Raw genomic sequence first — 19,838 nt, forward strand, 5'->3', positions numbered from 1 at the left:
AAGGGGCCTAAAGGAATTTCAACCCAATAATATTCAGTCCATTTTTAATAATGAAAATTGTGGGGCAAATAAAATAAGAGATGGTTTATTTATCGCTATTATAAGACCTAGTCACAACAATAGATAGCACGCACACCCCAAGACTTTTCTGATGAAGTTCAGCTATAATTTATAGTGCTAGCAGAATAATACAGAATAGGAAGACACTTCAAAAATAGAAAAAGTGAATAACAATAAAAGACAATAACCTGTCAACATGGAGATTTATTCCATATCACTCCGCTGAGCACAGCTGTGCTGTTACAGTAACTGCAGTAATTATATATTTATGACCCAATTCAATTGGTATCTTGTTTCAGGTTTGATGAGGCTTTATCTTATTGCTACTGAGAATGTTTATCATATGGAAAAGGAAACTTAGACCTGGCAACTGTTTGGCAGTTCTTAAGACCCAACAGTACCTTTTCCAAGAGAGGCACAATGTTGAATGAATAGAAACATAGAAAATAGGTGCAGGAGTAGGCCATTCGGCCCTTCAAGCCTGCACCACCATTCAATATGATCATGGCTGATCATGCATTTCAGCACCCCATTCCTGCTTTCTCTCCATACCCCTTGATCCCTTTAGCCATAAGGGCCATATCTAACTCCCTTTTGAATATATCTAATGAACTGGCCTCAACAACTTTCTGTGGTAGAGAATTCCACAGGTTTACAATTCTCTGAGTGAAGAAGTTTCTCCTCATCTCGGTCCTAAATGGCTTACCCCTTATCCTTAGACTGTGACCCCTGGTTCTGGACTTCCCCACATCGGGAACATTCTTCCTGCATCTAACCTGTCCAATCCCGTCAGAATTTTATATGTTTCTATGAGATCCCCTCTCATTCTTTTAAATTCCATTGAATACAAGCCTAGTCGATCCAGTCTTTCTATATGTCAGTCCTGTCATCCCGGGAATCAGTCTGGTGAAACTTAGCTGCACTCCCTCAATAGCAAGAATGTTCTTCCTCAGATTAGGAGACCAAAACTATACACAATATTCAAGGTGTGGCCTTACCTAGGCCCTGTACAACTGTAGTAAGACCTCTCTGCTCCCATACTCGAATCCTCTCACTATGAAGGCCAACATGCCATTTACTTTCTTTACTGAGTCTATTACTAGGAGAATTACAGATGAGGAATACTGGGATTTGAAAAATAATTCACTTAATGATGCTCAAGTCTAATGGTTACTCATGTCCAGATGATTTTGTTGTTTACTATGCTCCAATATTTGGTTATGCCTTCACAGCCAAATGTAGATTACAGCAGCAACTCGCCAAGGCTTTTTCAACAGCACCTCCCAAACCAGTGGCCTCTACCACCGAAGGACAAGGGCAATAGGAGCATGGGGACACCACTATCTCCAAGTTCCCCTCTAAGTCTCACTCCATCCGGACTTGGACATATATCGGCATTCCTTCATTGTCGCCAGGTCAAAATCCCTACCAAACAGCACTGTGGTAGTACCTTCACCTCACGGATTGCAGCAGTTCAAGAAGGCGAATCACAGCCCGTGAATGGTGGCCTTGCCAGCGACGCCCCAGCCCGTGAATGAACAGAAAAACATTTAAAATACAGATGGTGATCAAATTATTTGGAGATGCATGGGATAATCAAGGGCAGCTAGCAATATTTACTAAAGGCAAGTCGAGCTGCACAAATTTAATAGAGTGATTGATTGTTTAGATAATCTTGGGTTTCATAAATAGGCATAAACTACAAGAGCAAAGAAATGATTAATTTTTACAAAGCAACTATTAGGCCTCAGATAGATACTATATTGGGTAGCCCATTGTGGAAAGGACATTAAATCCAGAGATAATTCACCAGAATAATACCAGTCATGAGAAACTAGTTATGGGGAGAGACTTGCGATACTGGGTCTATTGATACAATAGCGTGTTTTTTTTTAAATTATGAAAGGTTTTGGCAGAATAAGGAGGGAGAAATTATTTCCTCTGGTTGCCTGGAATCGTGAATTTAACATGGTCAGGTAGAGAATAAGGAAAGAATAGGAGAAATTATTTTTCAGCAGAGAGTTGTTAGAGCATGGAATTATTTGCCAAGAAGTAGTTAACGCTCCTGTGAAGCACCTTGGGGCATTCTTCTATATTAAAGAAGCTATATAAATGCAAATTGTTGTTGTAACTAAGGCAATGACCATGGATCTTTTAAGCAGATGATGATGCAGGGCTATGTGGAAAGAACAGAGCTGTAGGATTGCTCGAGCAATCAGACAGCACTATGATGATGGTCCTAAGGGCCTCTTTCTATGCTGTAAACCTCTATGGTTCGATGTGACTTAATGTCATGCAATATGATCAGCATTACAGAAAAGATCTGTACCTGAGCTCAGTGGGCAGCACTCTAGCCTCGGAGTCAGAAGGCTTGTGGGTTCAAGTATCAGTCCAGAGACTTGAGCACAAAAATCTAGGCTGCTACTCCAGTGCAGTACTGAGGGAGTGCTGACAAATATTTATCCCTCAATGAACATCACTAAAAACAGATTATCTGATCATTATCACATTGCTGTTGGTGGGATCTTGCCGTGCGCAAATTGGCTGCTATGCTTTCCATCATTACAACAGTAACTATACTTCAAAAGTACGTCATTGGCTGTAATGCGCTTTGGGACAACCTGAGATCGTGAAAGATATATAAATGCAAGTCTTTCTTTTCTTTCTTTCACAGTTGTAATAATTAAATTGACTATTGAATCTTCAGTGTAAACCTCATATTGAACAATTATTAACAACATAATTGGCCATAGATCCAAATCTTGCCAGGCGTTATGGTCATTGTCGGCATCTTTTATCTAAAATAATCAGCTTAATTAAAAAAGAACTCCAAAGAAAAAAATTAATTAGTTACCATTAGTGAGAAGGTTTTGTATTAAAAAAAATAAACAAAACAGGAAAGAATAAATATGAATGTATCACATTAATACTCAAATATACTGAAACGAAAATAAAGTACCAGTGATTGTTTGAAATTAGGGATACCTAAAAAATATATGGTTATGTGAATGAAACTGACATGAATAATACTGTGTTTAAATGATTGTATGTTTCTGCACTAGACAAGGGGTTAATGTCTTACTGAAACTATTTAAGTTTTGTCTTCCTAGGAAAACTTGCATTAGGATTTGAGACAGTGTTGTTAATGAGTCAGAGTAGAGAATGCATAACATTCCACATGGGGGCCCACAGCATGATATGGCCTTGTCAGGCTGGGCTGTCTGTCATCTGTAAGTTTAGGATTTTTATAGCCACGTTAGCAACGGGATGCAAGACATTTTTTGCCCGGTTGTGGGGGGGGGTGGTTTGGGGATGCTACGGCCTCCCTGGAATTTGCCAGGCGCCCTGGGCCACCGCACAACCGGCAACGACGTCATTGCCATGCGCGGCGACCCCCTCATTGCCCGCGCCGACCCCAACGCCCCAAGAGCCACGAAGCTGGTGTGAGCGGATGTCAACGGCAAATTCACGGGCCGCAAAGCTGGCAGACATCTGCCCTCGGGGCGCTCCTTAAAGGGGAGGGTGCCAGCATCCCAGCCTGCCATCTTTTTTTGTCTGCCGACCCTAGCATGGTCCGGGCCACCATCATGCAGACCGACAATCCTTTTTGGGTGCTGGCCTAATGGAGGTCATCAGAGGCTTTGCAAAGTGCACAACGGCGCTCCCATTTAAATCGAAGGGATGGGGCGTTGAAGCGTGTCAGCGTCATCCACGTAGCGCTTCCTTAAGCGCCCTGGTTACCGCCACCAAAGGAAGTGGAGTTGGGGGCAATTTCGTGGTGGGACTAGGTGTGCTGTGCTGGGCGCAGAATGTCCTGGCCCCTGAAGGTTACTGCCCCCAATCGGGGCGCAGGGCCATTTCACCTCCTTAGTCTTTAATTTGGCCAATGAAGGCCCAACATTTGTTTCTTCCATTATTGCTAATAACCATATTATAATGCTAAGTTAGGAATTGGAGTTTGTTTAACACAATTGCTTGCTAAGATTCGCAAGTTAACCAGTGTGTAAGAATAGAATAGAATAGAATTTAATGATTCATTTCATGGTACAACAATCTAATAATGAAATGAAATAGTTAGTGTACACACCAGAAGCATTAACATAAATAACTGATAATAAGCAGTTACGAACAATGAGGCCTCTGATTGAAGGCGTCAGTAGGTCAAGCTTGGTGTGCATGGGCTACTGACTCCAGACCGGGGGAGTGTGGTGGGGGGGAGGGGGCGCGGTGGGGGGGACAAGACAGGATGAGATAAGAGACTATGGGCTGGATTTTCGGCTTTTGAGATTTCGAGGTGGTAATGGCGGCGGGGTGGTACTAATACCACCTGGAAAAAGTTTGTGCCCTCATGTGCAAAATTCAGCAAAAATGAGGTTCCATAATCAGGCGTTACACAAGGAAGTTTTTGTGTCCCAGCCGAATATCTCGCCGTTAAAAATTTTTTGTTGATTTAAGGAACTTCATTGCTGCTCAGTGCCCTCGAACATAACATTGTATATTGTATGGTTTTATTTTGGTGGTGGGAGTTTTTGTTACTTTGTTGCAGTAAAATTTATGATTCATCCTTTGACATTTGTGTCATTCCTACGTTCACCGGAGATGTGACCTTATGGGGGCACACAGCGTGTCCAATATTAGCTCCATCCCTGTTTTTTTTTCAGACATTTCCTGGATCGGGCGTTAAATGAGGCGTTATGGCTGAATTTTGCATCCGGGGCGGTAGCGGAGCGTTGCACGACTATTGACGTCATGATCTCAGTGAAACTAGACCGTGGGGCAGTAAGTTTTTGCTCCTCCGCAAACCACGAACCGAATTTGCCAGCTGGGTGGTAAAAGCTGGACGCCCGGCATTATGCCTAGAGACACCATTTACTACCCTTCCAGGGCACAAACTGAGGCGCAACCGAGCCAAAAATCCTGCCCTATAGCTTTGAGAGGACAGGCCGGACGAAATAAGGTGGTCCAGGTGGATTGGCCTTTAAAATGTATAAACAAGAAAAGATATGTAATGGTTGAAAATCCCTTCTTGAGTGAGGGTCTTCATCGGCAAGTTTAGACAAAGAACTTCACATCCCATTGGGTACCATGTTTTAAGGGGAAATGGTCCTGTCCATTATTTTACCTCAGTACCACCACTAAAATGAGAATAAAAGTGTAGTGTCTCTGCACCTTGTTACAAACTCACACGAGGCATGTATATATCAGACACGGTCACTCTGTGTCCTTCACTTTATTCCCAGGACCAAGGAGTGCTGACCCTGGGTGGGACCTCCCCTTTTATACCTGGAAACCCAGGTGAGGAGTGTCTCCCGCAAGCTCACCCCCTGTGGTCAGGGTGTGCATTTCAAGGGTACAGTACAGTGTGCATGAGTTACAATTACATAACTATTGTCATTGCAAGATGGTGAAATACATGACAAAAAGGAAGATCGAAAGAATCCTTAGACAGACCGTGGAGCGAGGAGCTCCCAAGAGTGGATCAGGTGGTCGAACACTCTTCCGAGAGTGCACCCTGGTCTAACACTCTTGGGTAGTTCAAGAAGAGGTGAGAGAGAGACACGAGACAAGGAGGAGAATGAATAAGAGACAGGGTGGAGAGAGACAGGACTAGCTCGTTTAGGGAATCAAGTCAATGTATTTCTTTTTTAAATGAGTAGATCTGCCGAAAGAATCTGATTTATAATTATTTCAAAAATTTTTTTTTTTTAAAGCACTGTATCTTAATGAGGAAAGATAGAAAATAAAAATGTATAATTAAATTAATTCAATTCAATTAAAACCGGCAATAGTGCATCGGCAGCCCCTTTTACACCCTGTTCGATTTTCTTTCCCATTGATGTCGCTATCAGGCAGTGTCTAAAACGGGCTGTCGATTCCCTCTCGCCCAGTTTCCGCTACTGCTGAAGACCAATTTCGTCCCCGATATTCCTTTAGCCTATCAGGCAATAATTTGTTCATGAGAATGAACATGTCTGTCAACGGCTAATATTGTAGTTTAATCTGTCCTAACATAATTGCCCTGCGCCATTTATACTGTACAATCGTTAAACCAACGTTGTCAGAAATTAGTAAATGCACATCTTGAGAAAGAATTGCCTTATGAAAGGGTTTCATGCCTTTTTTAATGACATTACATTAAATTAGCAGTAGTCATTAACTCTCCCAACAATGATTCAAAACTACAAAGGAGTTGGCACATCAGTTTAAGATAAATAATTAAACAGGAATTATTTTGAGGTTTAACACTAGAGTTCTGCTCTCTGGCCCTGCTGACTCGATTGCTGTTTTGGTCTGGCTACTGTTATAAGCTTCCTTTAAGATTTTATGAAAGCCTATAATTTATGCTAATTGAACTACATGAACTACATGGATTAGCAAACACTGCTCATGGATTGTGATCCCTATTATAGCTGGATGAAATTTTGTTGTTCCCCACCCACCCTCCTCCCTATTGTAACACTTTTCTTTAATTGTCCCTATCCTTTTATATTTAAATCTATAAAGAAATATGTGTGTGGTTAAGTGACTTTCAAACACTGGCTCACAAGCTCAGGTCTGATTTCTGACAAATCTAACTTTACAATTTTGCACTTGCAATGCGTGTGTTGACAAAATTACATTGTTAACACAAATAACGAAGATTGAATCGTTTCCTGCCCCCTCCACCCAAGCACGGACCATTCTTTCCACCTCACACTGTCGCACCCCACGCCCGCCCCTTCACCACTTCCCCGCAGTTAGCGCCCTGAGCCGCTGCGCAACCGGCGATGTCATTGCCGTGCACAGCGACCCCTTGCCACCCTGCACTGACACCTAATGTCCCACAGGCCACGAGGCTTGTGCGAGCGGATGTCAGCACCAGCTTCACGGGTCGCGAATCTGACAGACATCTGCCCTCGGGGCACTCCTTAAAGGGGAGGTCGCCAGCGTCCTGGGCTGCCATCTTTTTTTTTGACTGCCGACTCTCTGGTCGGCTCAACGATGACAGACATAGCGTGGTCCAGGCCGCCATCGTTCAGCCCGGCAATCCGTCTTTAATCGAAAGGGGAGGGGCGTTGAAGTGCGTCAGCACTATGTGGAGCATCCTTCAGTGTCCCTGTAGCACACCGGTTAACAGCCCCAAAGGTAGTGCAGCGTGCGAGATTGCGCTCCGCCTCCTTTGAGGGGCGGCAAGGGCAATTACGCAGTGGGGACGGGACTTCTGCGCCGCAGAATGACCTGGCCCCAGAAAGTTACGCCCCCAATCGGGGCGCAGGGCAATTTTGCCTCCTTAGTCTTTAATTTGGCAAATGAAGGCCCGACATATGTTTCTTCCATTATTGCTAATAACTATATTATAATGCTAAGTTAGGAATTGGTGTTTAACAGAATTGCTTGCTAAGATGCACAAGTGTGTAAGAATAGAATAGAATGATTAATTTCATGGTACAACAATCTAATAATGAAATGAAATAGTTAGTGTACACACCAGATGCATTAACATGATAATAAGCAGTTACAAACAATGAGGCCTCTGATTGAAGCCATCTGATGAAAGCCAAGCTTGGTGTGTATGGGCTACTGACTCCAGACCGGGAGTGGGGGCGGGCGTGGGGAGAACAAGAAAGGATGAGATAAGAGAATATGGGCCTGAAATTCAGTACCGCTGGAAAGCTGGTGCTCCCCCCCTCCTCCCCCCCACCTTTTTGGGGCCATTAGTGTCGAAATTCTTTTGTGGCTGGACCCATGCAGAAAGCAAACCAGGTCCCACCTGTGACAGAGACTGTGGCTCTCGTATTGGACTGTACAGCCACCTAAGAACTCATGCTAAGAATTGAAGTAAGTCTTCCTCGATTCCGAGGGACTGCCTATGATGATGATGATGATGATGGCCCCATATTCAGCTCCAAAAGTGAACAAATGGACTCCAGCGCTAATGAACCCTTCCAAAGTGCATTTTTCAGCGGTGTGGCTGTCTTAATTTGAGCGTTATCACCACTAAGAAATTCAGCATGCAGGTAAGGGTTTCCAAAAAGCCAGTTGCGCCCTGATCTTTTAAAGGCCAGAGTTTGCAGCAAGGCCTTGAGGGGGGGGGGGGAAGGAGTTTGGAAGGATGGCTGGTGTAAGATGTGCAAGGAGAGCCAACAGGTTCACTGATTATGGAGCTGGAGACACTGATGGACGGTGTGGAAGACAGAAGAATAATAACATTTTCTGACGTGGGGAGACCTGGCAGAACGCCAGTACATAATGCACGGAGGGAGATTGCAGGGGAGATGTCAGGCACCTCCATATATGTGAGGACGCACCCTCCAAGGAGGGTGCTGGCCAGTCTGCACCCGGCCCTTCCAGGGTGGCAGTGGGTTGATACCTCCTAGCTCTGGGGGCGATGTGATTTCCCCCCACCCCCCCTCCTCCTCCTCCTCCTCCTGCGCCTCCTGCGCCTCCTCCTCATGTGGTACTGCTGGTTCTCCCCTCATGATGGCCAGGTTGAGCAGTATGCAGCAGACCATGACAATTATGGAGACCCATTGAAGAGGGTACTGCAAGGTGCAACCAGAGCAATCCAGGCACCGGATCCTCTGCTTAAGGATGCCAATGCACTGCTCGATGATGCACCTAGTGTCACAATCTGCATCATTGTATGCATGCTCTGGTGCTGTCCTGAGGTTCCGCAATGGAGTGAGCAGCCAATGGACAGGGGCTATCCCTTGTCCCCAGGCAGCCAACCGCAATCCTGATTTAGGTCGGTCAAGACGGCGGGCACACTGGTCTGACGCAGAATGAATGAATCATGGCTGCTGCCTCCCTTGCCCACTTCCTCTCTGCTCGGTACTACAGCGACTCCTTCTCCTGTGTGCCACCCTGCCTCTGATCAGGTGCACCACGTGTCACCCTCCCAACACTCCTCCCATCCTCAGGGTGAACCCTGCCAAGCAGGTCGCTGCAGCCCACAGGCCTCCACTAAAGAGTCAGGCCTGAAAGTTGTATAAAAATACAGGGGGTATGTGTAAACCTCAGAGCAGCACTCAGCAGGTTTAATAGAGCCAAAACAATTAATAAAACTATATTAAAGTGAAATAAAGCAGATGATGGAATAAAAACACTAAGAATTAATAAAACTATTTCCCGATCAAGGGCCCCGATTGTGGCAACACTCCAGCAGTGTCGCGTTTGAGCATAGACTCGAATATCTCACGGGGGCACTGTCTGACGACGTCCTGCCTTTTTGCAGCTGAAAATCCCTGTCCTGGCCGCTCTTCCACGGCCCACACACTGCTGAGCTCAATGCTGGAAACTTATCTTTACAACGACTTCACCCCGCCGTTTCCAGCAGAAGTGAGCACCGCTCAAACTTCCTCAGAGCTGAAATATCGAATTTTTCGATCGGCCGCCCAAACCCGTCCCTTCGGGGATGGTGAATTTCGTTCCCTATAGCTTTGGGAGGACAGGGCCGGACGAGATAAGGTGGTCCAGATGGACTGGTCTTTAAAACGTATAAACAAGAAAAAATGTGTAATAGTTGAAGTCCCCTCCTCGAGGGAGGGTCTTCATCGGCAAGTTTAGACAGAGAACTCGACATCCCATTAGGCACCGTGTTTTAAGGGGAAATGGTCCTGTACATTATTTTACCTCAAGCCCACCTCTAAAAAGAGAATAAAAGGAAGAGCTAAAGAACCCAAGAGTGGATCAGGTGGCCGAACACTCTTCCGAGAATGGACCCATGCCGACCCTAGTATAACACTCTTGGGTAGTTCAAGACGAGAGAGACACGCGAGACAATTCTGAATAAGACTTGTTCACGCATGCCAGCCGTCTGTCCAATTGGGTTCCGGTACCAGCTATTTTTCACAGTCGTATGTTTTTATTATCTAACTAGTGTGTCATGCACACAACCATTGAATGGCCTAACAAGCAGTCTTTAAAGGTCCTCCCCTTCCATCCAGGCTCTGTCTGGGAGCTGGCTGGTTTCCCACACTCCTCAGCTCTTCTTCGAAATAGTGCCATGGCATCTTTTACATCTGCCTGAGAGAACAAACGGGACTTCGGTTTAATGTCTCATTCGAAAGACGGCACCTCCAACAGTGCGGCACTCCTTCAGTACTGCACTGGTATGTTAACCTGGATTATGTGCTCAAGTCGCTGGATTGGGACTTGAATCCAAAACCTCCTGACTCAAATGAGAGATTGCTTCCAACTGAGCCACAGCTGAGGTAAATCCATAAAGAAATAAGTGTGTGGTTAATTGACTTTCAAACACTGGCTCACAAGCTCTGATTTCTGACAAATCTAACTTTACAATTTTGCACTTGCAATGAATGTGTTGACAAAATTACATTTTGTTAACACAAATAAAGATTGAATAATCTCCTGTCCCCTTCACCTAATCACAGACCATTCTTTCCACCCACACCATCACCCACACCCCGCCACTCCCCACTTTTCCTTGGCCCTGTTGCTGCTTACAAGCTGTTCATCTGCAATATTAGCTGGTTCTGACAAAAAGGCGTCAACCTGAAACATTAACCCTACCTTCCCCTCTCTGCCGATGCCTGACCTGCTGAGTGTTTGCAGCATTTTCTGTTTGGAATTTAGGCTATTTTCACGTGTTGGCCTAGACACGAAGAACTGGATTTCTCTCTTGTTGGTAGGCTGGTTGCAGAACAGGAGATCTGCCCATTGCTCTGATCCCACCATAACCCCAACAATTCTCCTGGATCAGGGCTCATTAAACATGCAGAAAGGGCTCTTCTTGAGCTCTCGCTCTCCTAGAAGGAGTTTCCAATGCGGCATAATTCTGGTGGTGCTCTACTGCTGAAGAGGTGGAAATTTCCCAAACAGGAGAAAATTTCTTTATCGGCTTCAGCCAAAACCTGGGCCTAGAGTGTTTGGTGTTTAAAAGGGACAGAGGGCCAAAACTAGGCCCTCTCCCTCCATTCAGCTTACCACGGTTACACCAGGACCTATTGCCACACCTCTCCTAGCAGTCTCTGCAGTCGGTGAAGACACCAGTGGTAAGCAGGGGAACAGGGCAGCTTGGCATGCCCTGAAGAACAGAACTGCTTTTCACAAGACCCTTGCGGATTGTTAAAGGGGACCAAGCCATCCATACTTCTTAGATTTGTGTCTGAAGCAGCGATGTCAACACTTGTCTTTTTAAAGCAAGGCATGACCATTGTTCCTAAAATTATCAGACAACGTTGGTTATTAAATGTCAAGGTTGTGTATAGAGTTGAGAGGCAGCCTGCCAACAGTGCCAACTGTTGCATTTCGAGGAAACCAGCAGCACATTCCTTCTCCCTGTTATAATCTAACACAATGCTTATATAATGCAGTCATCCACATCGCAAAGTTATAGGTGGTGACATGTACAATCAGTATTTCCATTTGCATTACTTACAAAGCTTTGAGGCACATGCTCTAAATCCCAGGCTGGCAGTTCAGTTTTGCGATATTTTCACCCTGTTATTCTTGGGAAATTGAATCAGTTCCTATTTTGGAAACCCACAGCACTGCATTATGTTGAATAACTGCAGCCATGAGCAAACATGCTGTTCTCTTGCCATCAGCTGCATTTGGAAATATAAACCATCCAATTTACCTTTTATTTTTGGGGGCAGCGGAGACCTATATGTCCTAAGACAGACGACAGGGAACCTCTTCTTCCCTTCCAAGCACAGAGTATCCAGTGAATATTTACTAATGTTGACAACCACAGGAGCTCATTTTAACAGCATGCCCCAGTGTAAATGGGGTGGTAACAACCTGAAAGATGGCATCAAAAGTCACCTATTGGCCCATTTACATTGCTGCCATCTTGGTAGGGTCCTGAGAAAGTCAGCTTGCCTGTTTCAGGTGAGAGGTCACTTTAAATATGTAAATCAAGGTCCTACAATATACACTGAGACATTGATTGCTATTTTGAAGTACAAATGAGCGGATTTATTCTGGCGTTGAGTAGCCTAATGAATGGTGCATAATGGGACTGCAGGAGGCCACTCACAAAATGATCCAAAGAATTTTTTTTGGGTGGGACCAGGAGAGGCAGGAATTTCCCTCACCATCGCATAGTTTTCTAAGAATGTGATTTTCTAAGTATATCATTTTCTATGATTCTATGATATATGTTGTTACTTCTCAAAAAGAACGGAGGATATAGGCAGGCTAAGTGAGTGGGCAAAAATTTGGCAGATGCAGTAAAATGTTGGAAAATGTGAGGTCATGCACTTTGGCAGAAAAAAAATCAAAGAGCAAGTTATTATTTAAATGGAGAAAGATTGCAAAGTGCCACAGTACAGCGGGACCTGGGGGTACTTGTGCATGAAACACAAAAGGATAGTATGCAAGTACAACAAGTGATCAGGAAGGCCAATGGTATCTTGGCCTTTATTGCAAAGGGAATGGAATATAAAAGCAGGGAAGTCTTACTACAGCTATATAAGGTATTGGTGAGGCCACACCTGGAATACTACATGCAGCTTTGTTTTCCATATTTACGAAAGGATATACTTGCTTTGGAGGCAGTTCAGAGAAGGTTCATTAGGTTGATTCCGGGAATGAGGGGGTTGACTTATGAGGAAAGGTTGAGTAGGTTGGGCCTCTACTCATTGGAATTCAGAAGAATGAGAGGTGATCTTATCGAAACATATAAGATTATGAGGGGGTTTGACAAGGTGGATGCAGAGAGGATGTTTCCACTAAGGGGGGAGACTAGAACTAGAGGGTATAATCGTAAAATAAGGGGCCGCCCATTTAAAACAGAGATGAGGAGACATTTCTTCTCTCAGAGGGTTGTTAATCTGTGGAATTCGCTGCCTTAGAGCTGTGGACGCTGGGACATTGAATAAATTTAAGACAGAAATAGACAGTTTCTTAAATGATAAGGGAATAAAGGGTTATTGGGAGCGGGCGGGGAAGTGAATCTGAGTCCCTGATCAGATCAGCCATGATCTTATTAAATGGCGGAGCAGGCTCGAGGGGCCGTATGTTCCTATTTCTTATGTTCTTATGTACACCCTTCGTTCTCCCTTCCACACCTCTCTGCGAGGGCAGGTTAGCAGCCTGTCCCAAGGCCATTACTACCACTCTTGCTATTCACCAGGAATTATATAGAGCTGCATGGTAGAAACAATCCCCTGATTTTTTTTTTTAAAACCTCTGCCTGGTGCTTTGCCTCTTCCCTACACTTTCTCAACAAAGAGTGGCTGAGATTAGGAACTCAATATAGTCAACTGAACCTGCACCTTCATCAGTCGAACACTTGGCACTGCATGTTGGTGCATCAACACACCATGCCACCATCCCACCTTTTAACATTTCTATACTGTTTACTCAAGAGGAGAACAATCCAGCCTAAAGGCATCTTCACAGAAGCCGTCAATGCTGACACTCCAGTGATGACGAGAAGTGGGCTTTAAAAAGATTCTTAAAGGAGGATAGGATGATGGTGGGGTGGAAGAGCTAAGGGAGGGAATTCCAGAGTGTGAGGCCTAGATGGCTGAAGGAGAGTTCAGGGGGGGCTTGTCGGACTGGAGGAAGTTACAGAAATAGGGCCTGGATTTAAATATAGGTATGAGAATTTTACATTTGGAGTCACTGGTGAACTGTGATCTAATGCAGGTGAGCAAGGATAGGAGTGATAAGTGAACAGGTCCTGGTCTAGGATTGGACACAGGCAGCAAAGTATTGGATGAGCTGATGTTTAAGGGATGTGGACGATAGGAGGTTGGCCAGGAGAAAACTGAAATAGTCCAATCTGCAGGTGCCAAAGCCACGGATGAGTGTTTCAGCAGCAGCACGGGCAGAGGTTGATGAGGTTATGGAGGTGGAACTAGGCAATCTTTCCGATGGACAGATTGAGAGATTGTAAGTGCAACTTGTAGTTGAATAGGATGTCAAGATTGCAAATAGTCTGGTTCAACCTGAGACAACGGCCGGAAGATGGATGGAATCTGGGGCGAAGGGACAGAGTTATGTGACGACAAAGACAATGGCTTCAGTCTCTCCAATATATAACTGAAGGACAAGGAACCTGACAACACAGAGGCATTGTAGGAGTTGAGAAGTGGTGGAGAGCTGGAACGGGGTTTTGTCAGCGTAGGTGTGGAACCTGATCCCCATTTCACAGATGATGTTGGTACGGGGCAGCATGAACAGTTCCATCCACATACATTGTGTTGGCACGAATGCGCACAATTTGCCGACTAGACACGTTGGACAATTTAGATGAATTGAGTTATCGTCAACATTGTTGTTTGCAGAAACTATTTGATGTAACAAGACTGCACTATACTTGCAGTTGAACTGTTTCCTATTTCAAGGCTTCAGTGCTTCAATACACCCTTTCCATTTAGAGGGGATTAAGCATATAAAGTAATTGCACCTTAACGAGGTGTGATCTACTCACGAACCGTGTTTGTTACTGCAGACAGTGCAAGCTGTAACTCAACTCTCTTGGAAGTAATTAAGTATAATAGGTAATTGCACCTTAACAAGGTGTGAGCAACTCACTGAACACCTGTTTCTGCCCAAAATAGCTGGTATGCTGAACACGCTGTAAGCGCCGATTTTGTAATTGACAGTAACGATAACAGAAAATGGTTTGCACGATTTGCCCAATTTAAATATAGGCGGTTCATGTGGTGGGGACTGAATAAGAGAAAGATTTTCATTTATGACCTCAGGACATCCCAAAGCGCTTTACAGCCAATTAAGTACTTTGGAAGTGTAGTCAATGTTGTAATGTAGGAAACATGGCAACCAATTTATGTCCAGCAAGATCCCATAAATAGCAATGAGATAATGACCAGATCATCATTTTTTTTTAGTGATGTTGCTTGATCGATAAATATTGTCCAATACATCAGGGAAAACTCCCCTGCTCTTCGAATTGTGCCATGAGATATTTTATGTCCACCTGAGAGGGCAGATGGGGTCTCAGTTTAACGTCTCATCCACAAGACGGCAATTCCCACAGCTCAATTAATAATTTAAAATCTGAGAGCGATAGATTTTTGCTAGCCACGGCAATTAAGGTAAATAGAGCCAAAGCAGGTGGATGGAGTTAGGATACAGATCAGCAGTGATCTCATTGAATGGTGAAGGGGCTAAATGGCCTACTCCTGTTCCTATGAATAGTGATGAGTTGAAGTAGGGATGGTTTCGTTTCTGCTTAAGTAGGCAAAGAGGGTTAGGGTTCAAGTTTACAAGATAAAGCTCATGTGGGAAAATCCATTACCCCCTTAGCAGCAAGTATGAGTGGATAGGATGCTCTATGCAGTTGACGTGTCATCATTGAACGATAATCAGTAAGCAATTACCTGAAAATAATGCAGTACAGGTACTATCAAATCTACTTTAATATATTCCCATACCAGACTAGAAATAGGTAATTGTTTGGGAGTTGACAGTGGGGAGGCATCTTTTAGCAAGTCATGATGGGTGGTATTGTAGCTTGCTCTGGAAAGCATACTCTACTGGTTCTTGACCAATCCTGATCTCCTTTCTGTTCTAGACTGTGCAGTTCTGCTTGCCTCCCTCTGCTTCTTGGTCTCCAAACCCAGCTCCCAGTAGCCCCTCTCGCAGGCTCCTGGTTTCCAACCCTATCTATGTGCAGCAGTGGCAGCATGCAGAACAGTGACTGTGCACTAAAATTAAATTCCCCACACTCCAGGGAACCACAGTGACTGATGGCACATCGTGTACGTGAATCATAGATCTATTTTAGTTTATTTAGCCTAAAATTAATGGGCAGAAAATCCTGTAAAGCCCACTGATCTCGACGCCTGAAAATTCCTGATATATCCCGTGGCATGAAAAGCTCCATGCCACGAGTGAAAATTTGTAAAATGTAACCTATATTATACCAAAGTAAAAACAAGGGATACATACCTGGACATGCAGGAACATTTCCCCCCTTGTAGTAAATACTATTTACAGATAATTCTTCAGAAAACGAGCTGGAATCCAACAATTCACATAGAATGATGTTTAATTCTGAGAGTGTTTGTATTTTTCACTAAAATGTGCCATGAGGATTGTGCATAAAATACTAGTCTTTTGTTCTGTAGTATAATGAAAATAAGTACTTCCACCACATAACATTTTCCATTTGATTTTGTTACAACCAATGAAGTATTTTTCGAATACCTCATTATTCGTTGCTAATGAGTCATTAATTCCCCCTGTTCCTCTGCAAACAATCAGTATGCAAACGACAACTGGTGCAAGGTCATTTAGCTCCACCGAGCAGCCAAGTGCCCGATTGGAACTTGAAGCTGGCACAGATCTGTGACTGCATCCTTGATTTATGTTACTGTGTAAATTCTCTCATTTTAGGTACCTGTGCACCATTTCCAAACTAAGAGGCCTCTCCAAATAACATTACAGCTGGAGAGAGCCCAGGGTGACTTGTTCGCCACCTTTTCCTTTCCCACTGAGGCAAATCATCTTTTTTCCCCCTGGCTATTTGGAATCTCAGTTATGGGAAACAAGTACTGGATGGAGCCAGGCACCAACCAATCAACCGAGACTAATTATGAAGCATTTTGATCGAGTAAATAAGGATAACCCGTTTCCAGTGGTAGAAGGGTCAGTAGCCAGAGGGCACAGATTTAAGGTGATTGGCAAAAGAGATGAAATGAGGAGCTGTTTATTTTTACCCACCGATTATTCTGATCTGGAATGCACTGCCTGAAAGGGTGGTGGAAGCAGATTCAATAGTAACTTTCAAAAGGGAATTGGATAAAGGGGAAAATATTGCAGGGCGAAGGGGAAAGAGCAGGGGCATGGGGCTAGTTGGATAGCTCTTTCAAAGAGCCGGCACAGGCATGATGGGCGAATGGCCTCTCTGTGCTATAAGATTCTATGAAATCCTCTTCACCAGAATCCAGACATGGAAGTGGTACGGAGAGGAAGATTTAGCTTGTTGTGATTTTAACATAATTTCTCATCTGATACTGAAACAAATGGAGCACTTCCTTCAACTGAAGGCAAAATAATATTTTCAAATACCCAATGGAAGCAATGCTTGGGTCAGAAGGAATGCATTGTGCAAAAGACAAAGCTAACCAGGAGAGAGGCAAGTCAGCCCTCCAAATCCTTCATTTTTACTCCAATAAACCAAAGCAAATAGGCTGTTATCATTAACACCATGAACAGCATTAACATACACATGAAAAAATAAAATTTAAAAGTTCTGCACCCCAAACACCGAATGGGGCAAATTTTTCTGCTCCTATCATCTGGGAGAGAGAATACAGAAAAATCATGGAGGGTGGTGAGAGCACATTCCCATAACAGAACCCACACAAATGTTCCATGAGTTCAGTTAAAAGGACACAAAATAAGGCAAGGCTCCATTCCTACCTGCCCAATTTGACTGTATTTGTTACACTCGGGTGATAAATAGCCCAAGGTACAGAAACAGAAAAATCTGCTCCATTGTGTTTGTATCATTTTTAGGATCAATGCACTGCTTGTCAAAAGAATTCCCAGATAAATGAAACGATTGATGAACCATCTGAAGTGGGTCTATTTATTTCCCTTCTTCCCAACCCACGCCTTTCAAATGTTGCTTTTGTTTCTGAATAAGTAAGCAAAAGGGTGAGGAAGTGAGTTCCAGGAAGTGGGGATAACACTCCTGAAAGTTCTGCTACTTATAAGAGATACTACTGATGACAGAGTCAGTGGATCAAAGATCACAGGCTGGGATGTAGGACTACAGAAGGTTCCAGAGACAGGCTGGGGTGAAGCCATGGAGGGATTTGCAAATTTGAGGATGGGGATTTTAAATTCAATGAGTTGTGGGACAAGGAGCCATTGCAACAACAACTTATATTTATATAGTACTTTGAACATAGGAAAACATCCCAAGGCACTTTACAGGAGCGTTATAAAACAAAATGTGACACTGAGCCACATAAGGAGATATTAGGGCAGATGGAGGTAGGTTTTAAGGAGCATCTTAAAAGAGGAAAGTGAGGTAGAGAGGTGGAGAGCTCTAGGGAGGGAATTCTAGAGCTTAGGCCTTGGCAGCTGAAGGCACAGCCACCAAAGGTGGAGCAATTACAATTGGGGGTGCTCAAGAGGCCAGAATTAGAGGAGCGCAGATATCTTGCAGGGTTGTGGGGCTGGATATGATTACAGAGAAGGCAAAGACAATATTGTTATTTTTAACTGATTAAAGTAGAAAGCATGAAACAACATCTAAAGAACAGTGTTTAACATGGGTTTACATCAATATTAATTGAATGTAAGGGAGCAACTGCTGCAAATAATTCTGGTCAAATACAGCGGATTAGGAGAGATGATAATAACCAGTGGACTGTAGTTATTATTAGGCGTCATATCCATTCTAATCTTAACGACGTCATCAGCTGTTAGAAACTCCCTTGGCACACCTCATGCCGTGCAGAACACTGGAGCAACAAAATGAACATGCTGGTTTCAGATTCATTAAGTATCGTTATTGTATTCTGCTATAATTGCTGAATACAAATCTAAAGAATGATTTTAAACAGCAGATTTTTACTGTAACTTTTGAACAGAAAACTGCAGTTTACTCATGAAACAAGTCACTGACCAGTGCAAACAAAAGCTTGTCTTATTTGTCAAGGAATAATTACATCTATGTCCAATCCTTTTAAGTTATTGTCACCATGCCATTATTGATATATATATATTTTAAAGTCGCTTTGCATTATTGTGCACAAGAGGGAACGTGTGAACTGCAATCGGTTTTTAATGTGGAGTTCATAAACAGGCTTGGTACTATAAATGACAGAATTACAGGCACTTCTGGCTTTTTAAAACCACCGACCTTTCTCTGCTGCTTCTCCCAGGCAGGGTCCAGCAGGAGGTCCCTGTCCCAGTCATCCTCCTGCATCATGTAGTCCTCCAGCTCGCTCTCATAGTTGTGATGATTGTAGTGCACCGTCTCTTCTACCTGGGTCATCGTATGGCTTTCGACGTGAGTCATCAAGGTGCTTTTCATTTGGCTCATCGCGGTGCTTTAACTAAGTGCTTGCACACCAGCGCAAATCGGAGTCTTTTGGTGTTGTGTTTTCCCCCCTATATCTATCTATCTATCTATCTATCGATCGATCTCTCTCTCTCTCTCTCTCTCTCTGCAGGTTAGTTTTGCACTATACGAGCGTGCAAGTGCGCTGTTGCTGTGAGATGTACCTGCACTCTGCCTCCTCACCTTGCTCTTGCTCTTGCCTCGTGCCGGCTGTCAGCGAGCAGCCCAGAGCACGCGCCGCCGCCCGCTCCGCTCTAATAGCCCACAGTCACGTGGGGCGGAATGGAATGCGGCGGCGGCCGGCCGGTTGGCACGCGCTGGTCAGCGGCAGTGTCTCCGAGGTTGGCAACCAGGCGGAGCTGCGTTACATCAGACCCGCCTCTGGCACTCCCCCAACCAAATTACAATTCGTCTCGTCAAGTGCTTTGCACGAAGAACTGGCACTCCTTTAACGCTTTTCACCGCCTCAGGATGTCCCAAAGCGCTTCACAGCCTATTAAGCGCTGTACTGCCCAAACAATAATTGAGGCATACTTTCTGATAGGCATTGTTCTTGTAAGAACTCTTAACGCACTGGTGCATTTTTACTGCAGGCGTTTCAAACATAGGGATAATTATCTGCAGCAACAAAGTGCGGACATATTTAGTATGAGAGCGTTAAGGATTCATATGGAAACTATTTTAAAAAGTAAGCTGTGGCTCAGTGATTGCACTCTTGTCTCTGAGTCAGTTGGTTTGTGGGTTCAAGTTTCACTCCAGAGACTTGACAACATAATCT

At 44.1% G+C, this 19,838-nt stretch overlaps 1 protein-coding gene across 4 annotated transcripts in view; it reads right to left on the reverse strand.

Annotated features, from left to right (window-relative positions):
• LOC139273026 (alpha-actinin-2-like) overlaps positions 1–19,257 on the reverse strand; it is a 135,318-nt gene extending 116,061 nt beyond the window's left edge. For all 4 annotated transcript variants that reach the window (XM_070889293.1, XM_070889296.1, XM_070889295.1 and 1 more), the window contains exon 1: positions 18,860–19,257. In XM_070889293.1, the coding sequence (XP_070745394.1) occupies positions 18,860–19,042 (183 nt within the window). In that variant the 5' untranslated portion in view covers positions 19,043–19,257. The remainder of the gene's footprint in view (positions 1–18,859) is intronic.
• Positions 19,258–19,838: the final 581 nt, after the last annotated feature.

The sequence above is a fragment of the Pristiophorus japonicus genome, chromosome 9, assembly GCF_044704955.1.
Source record: "Pristiophorus japonicus isolate sPriJap1 chromosome 9, sPriJap1.hap1, whole genome shotgun sequence".
NCBI lineage: Eukaryota > Metazoa > Chordata > Chondrichthyes > Pristiophoridae > Pristiophorus > Pristiophorus japonicus.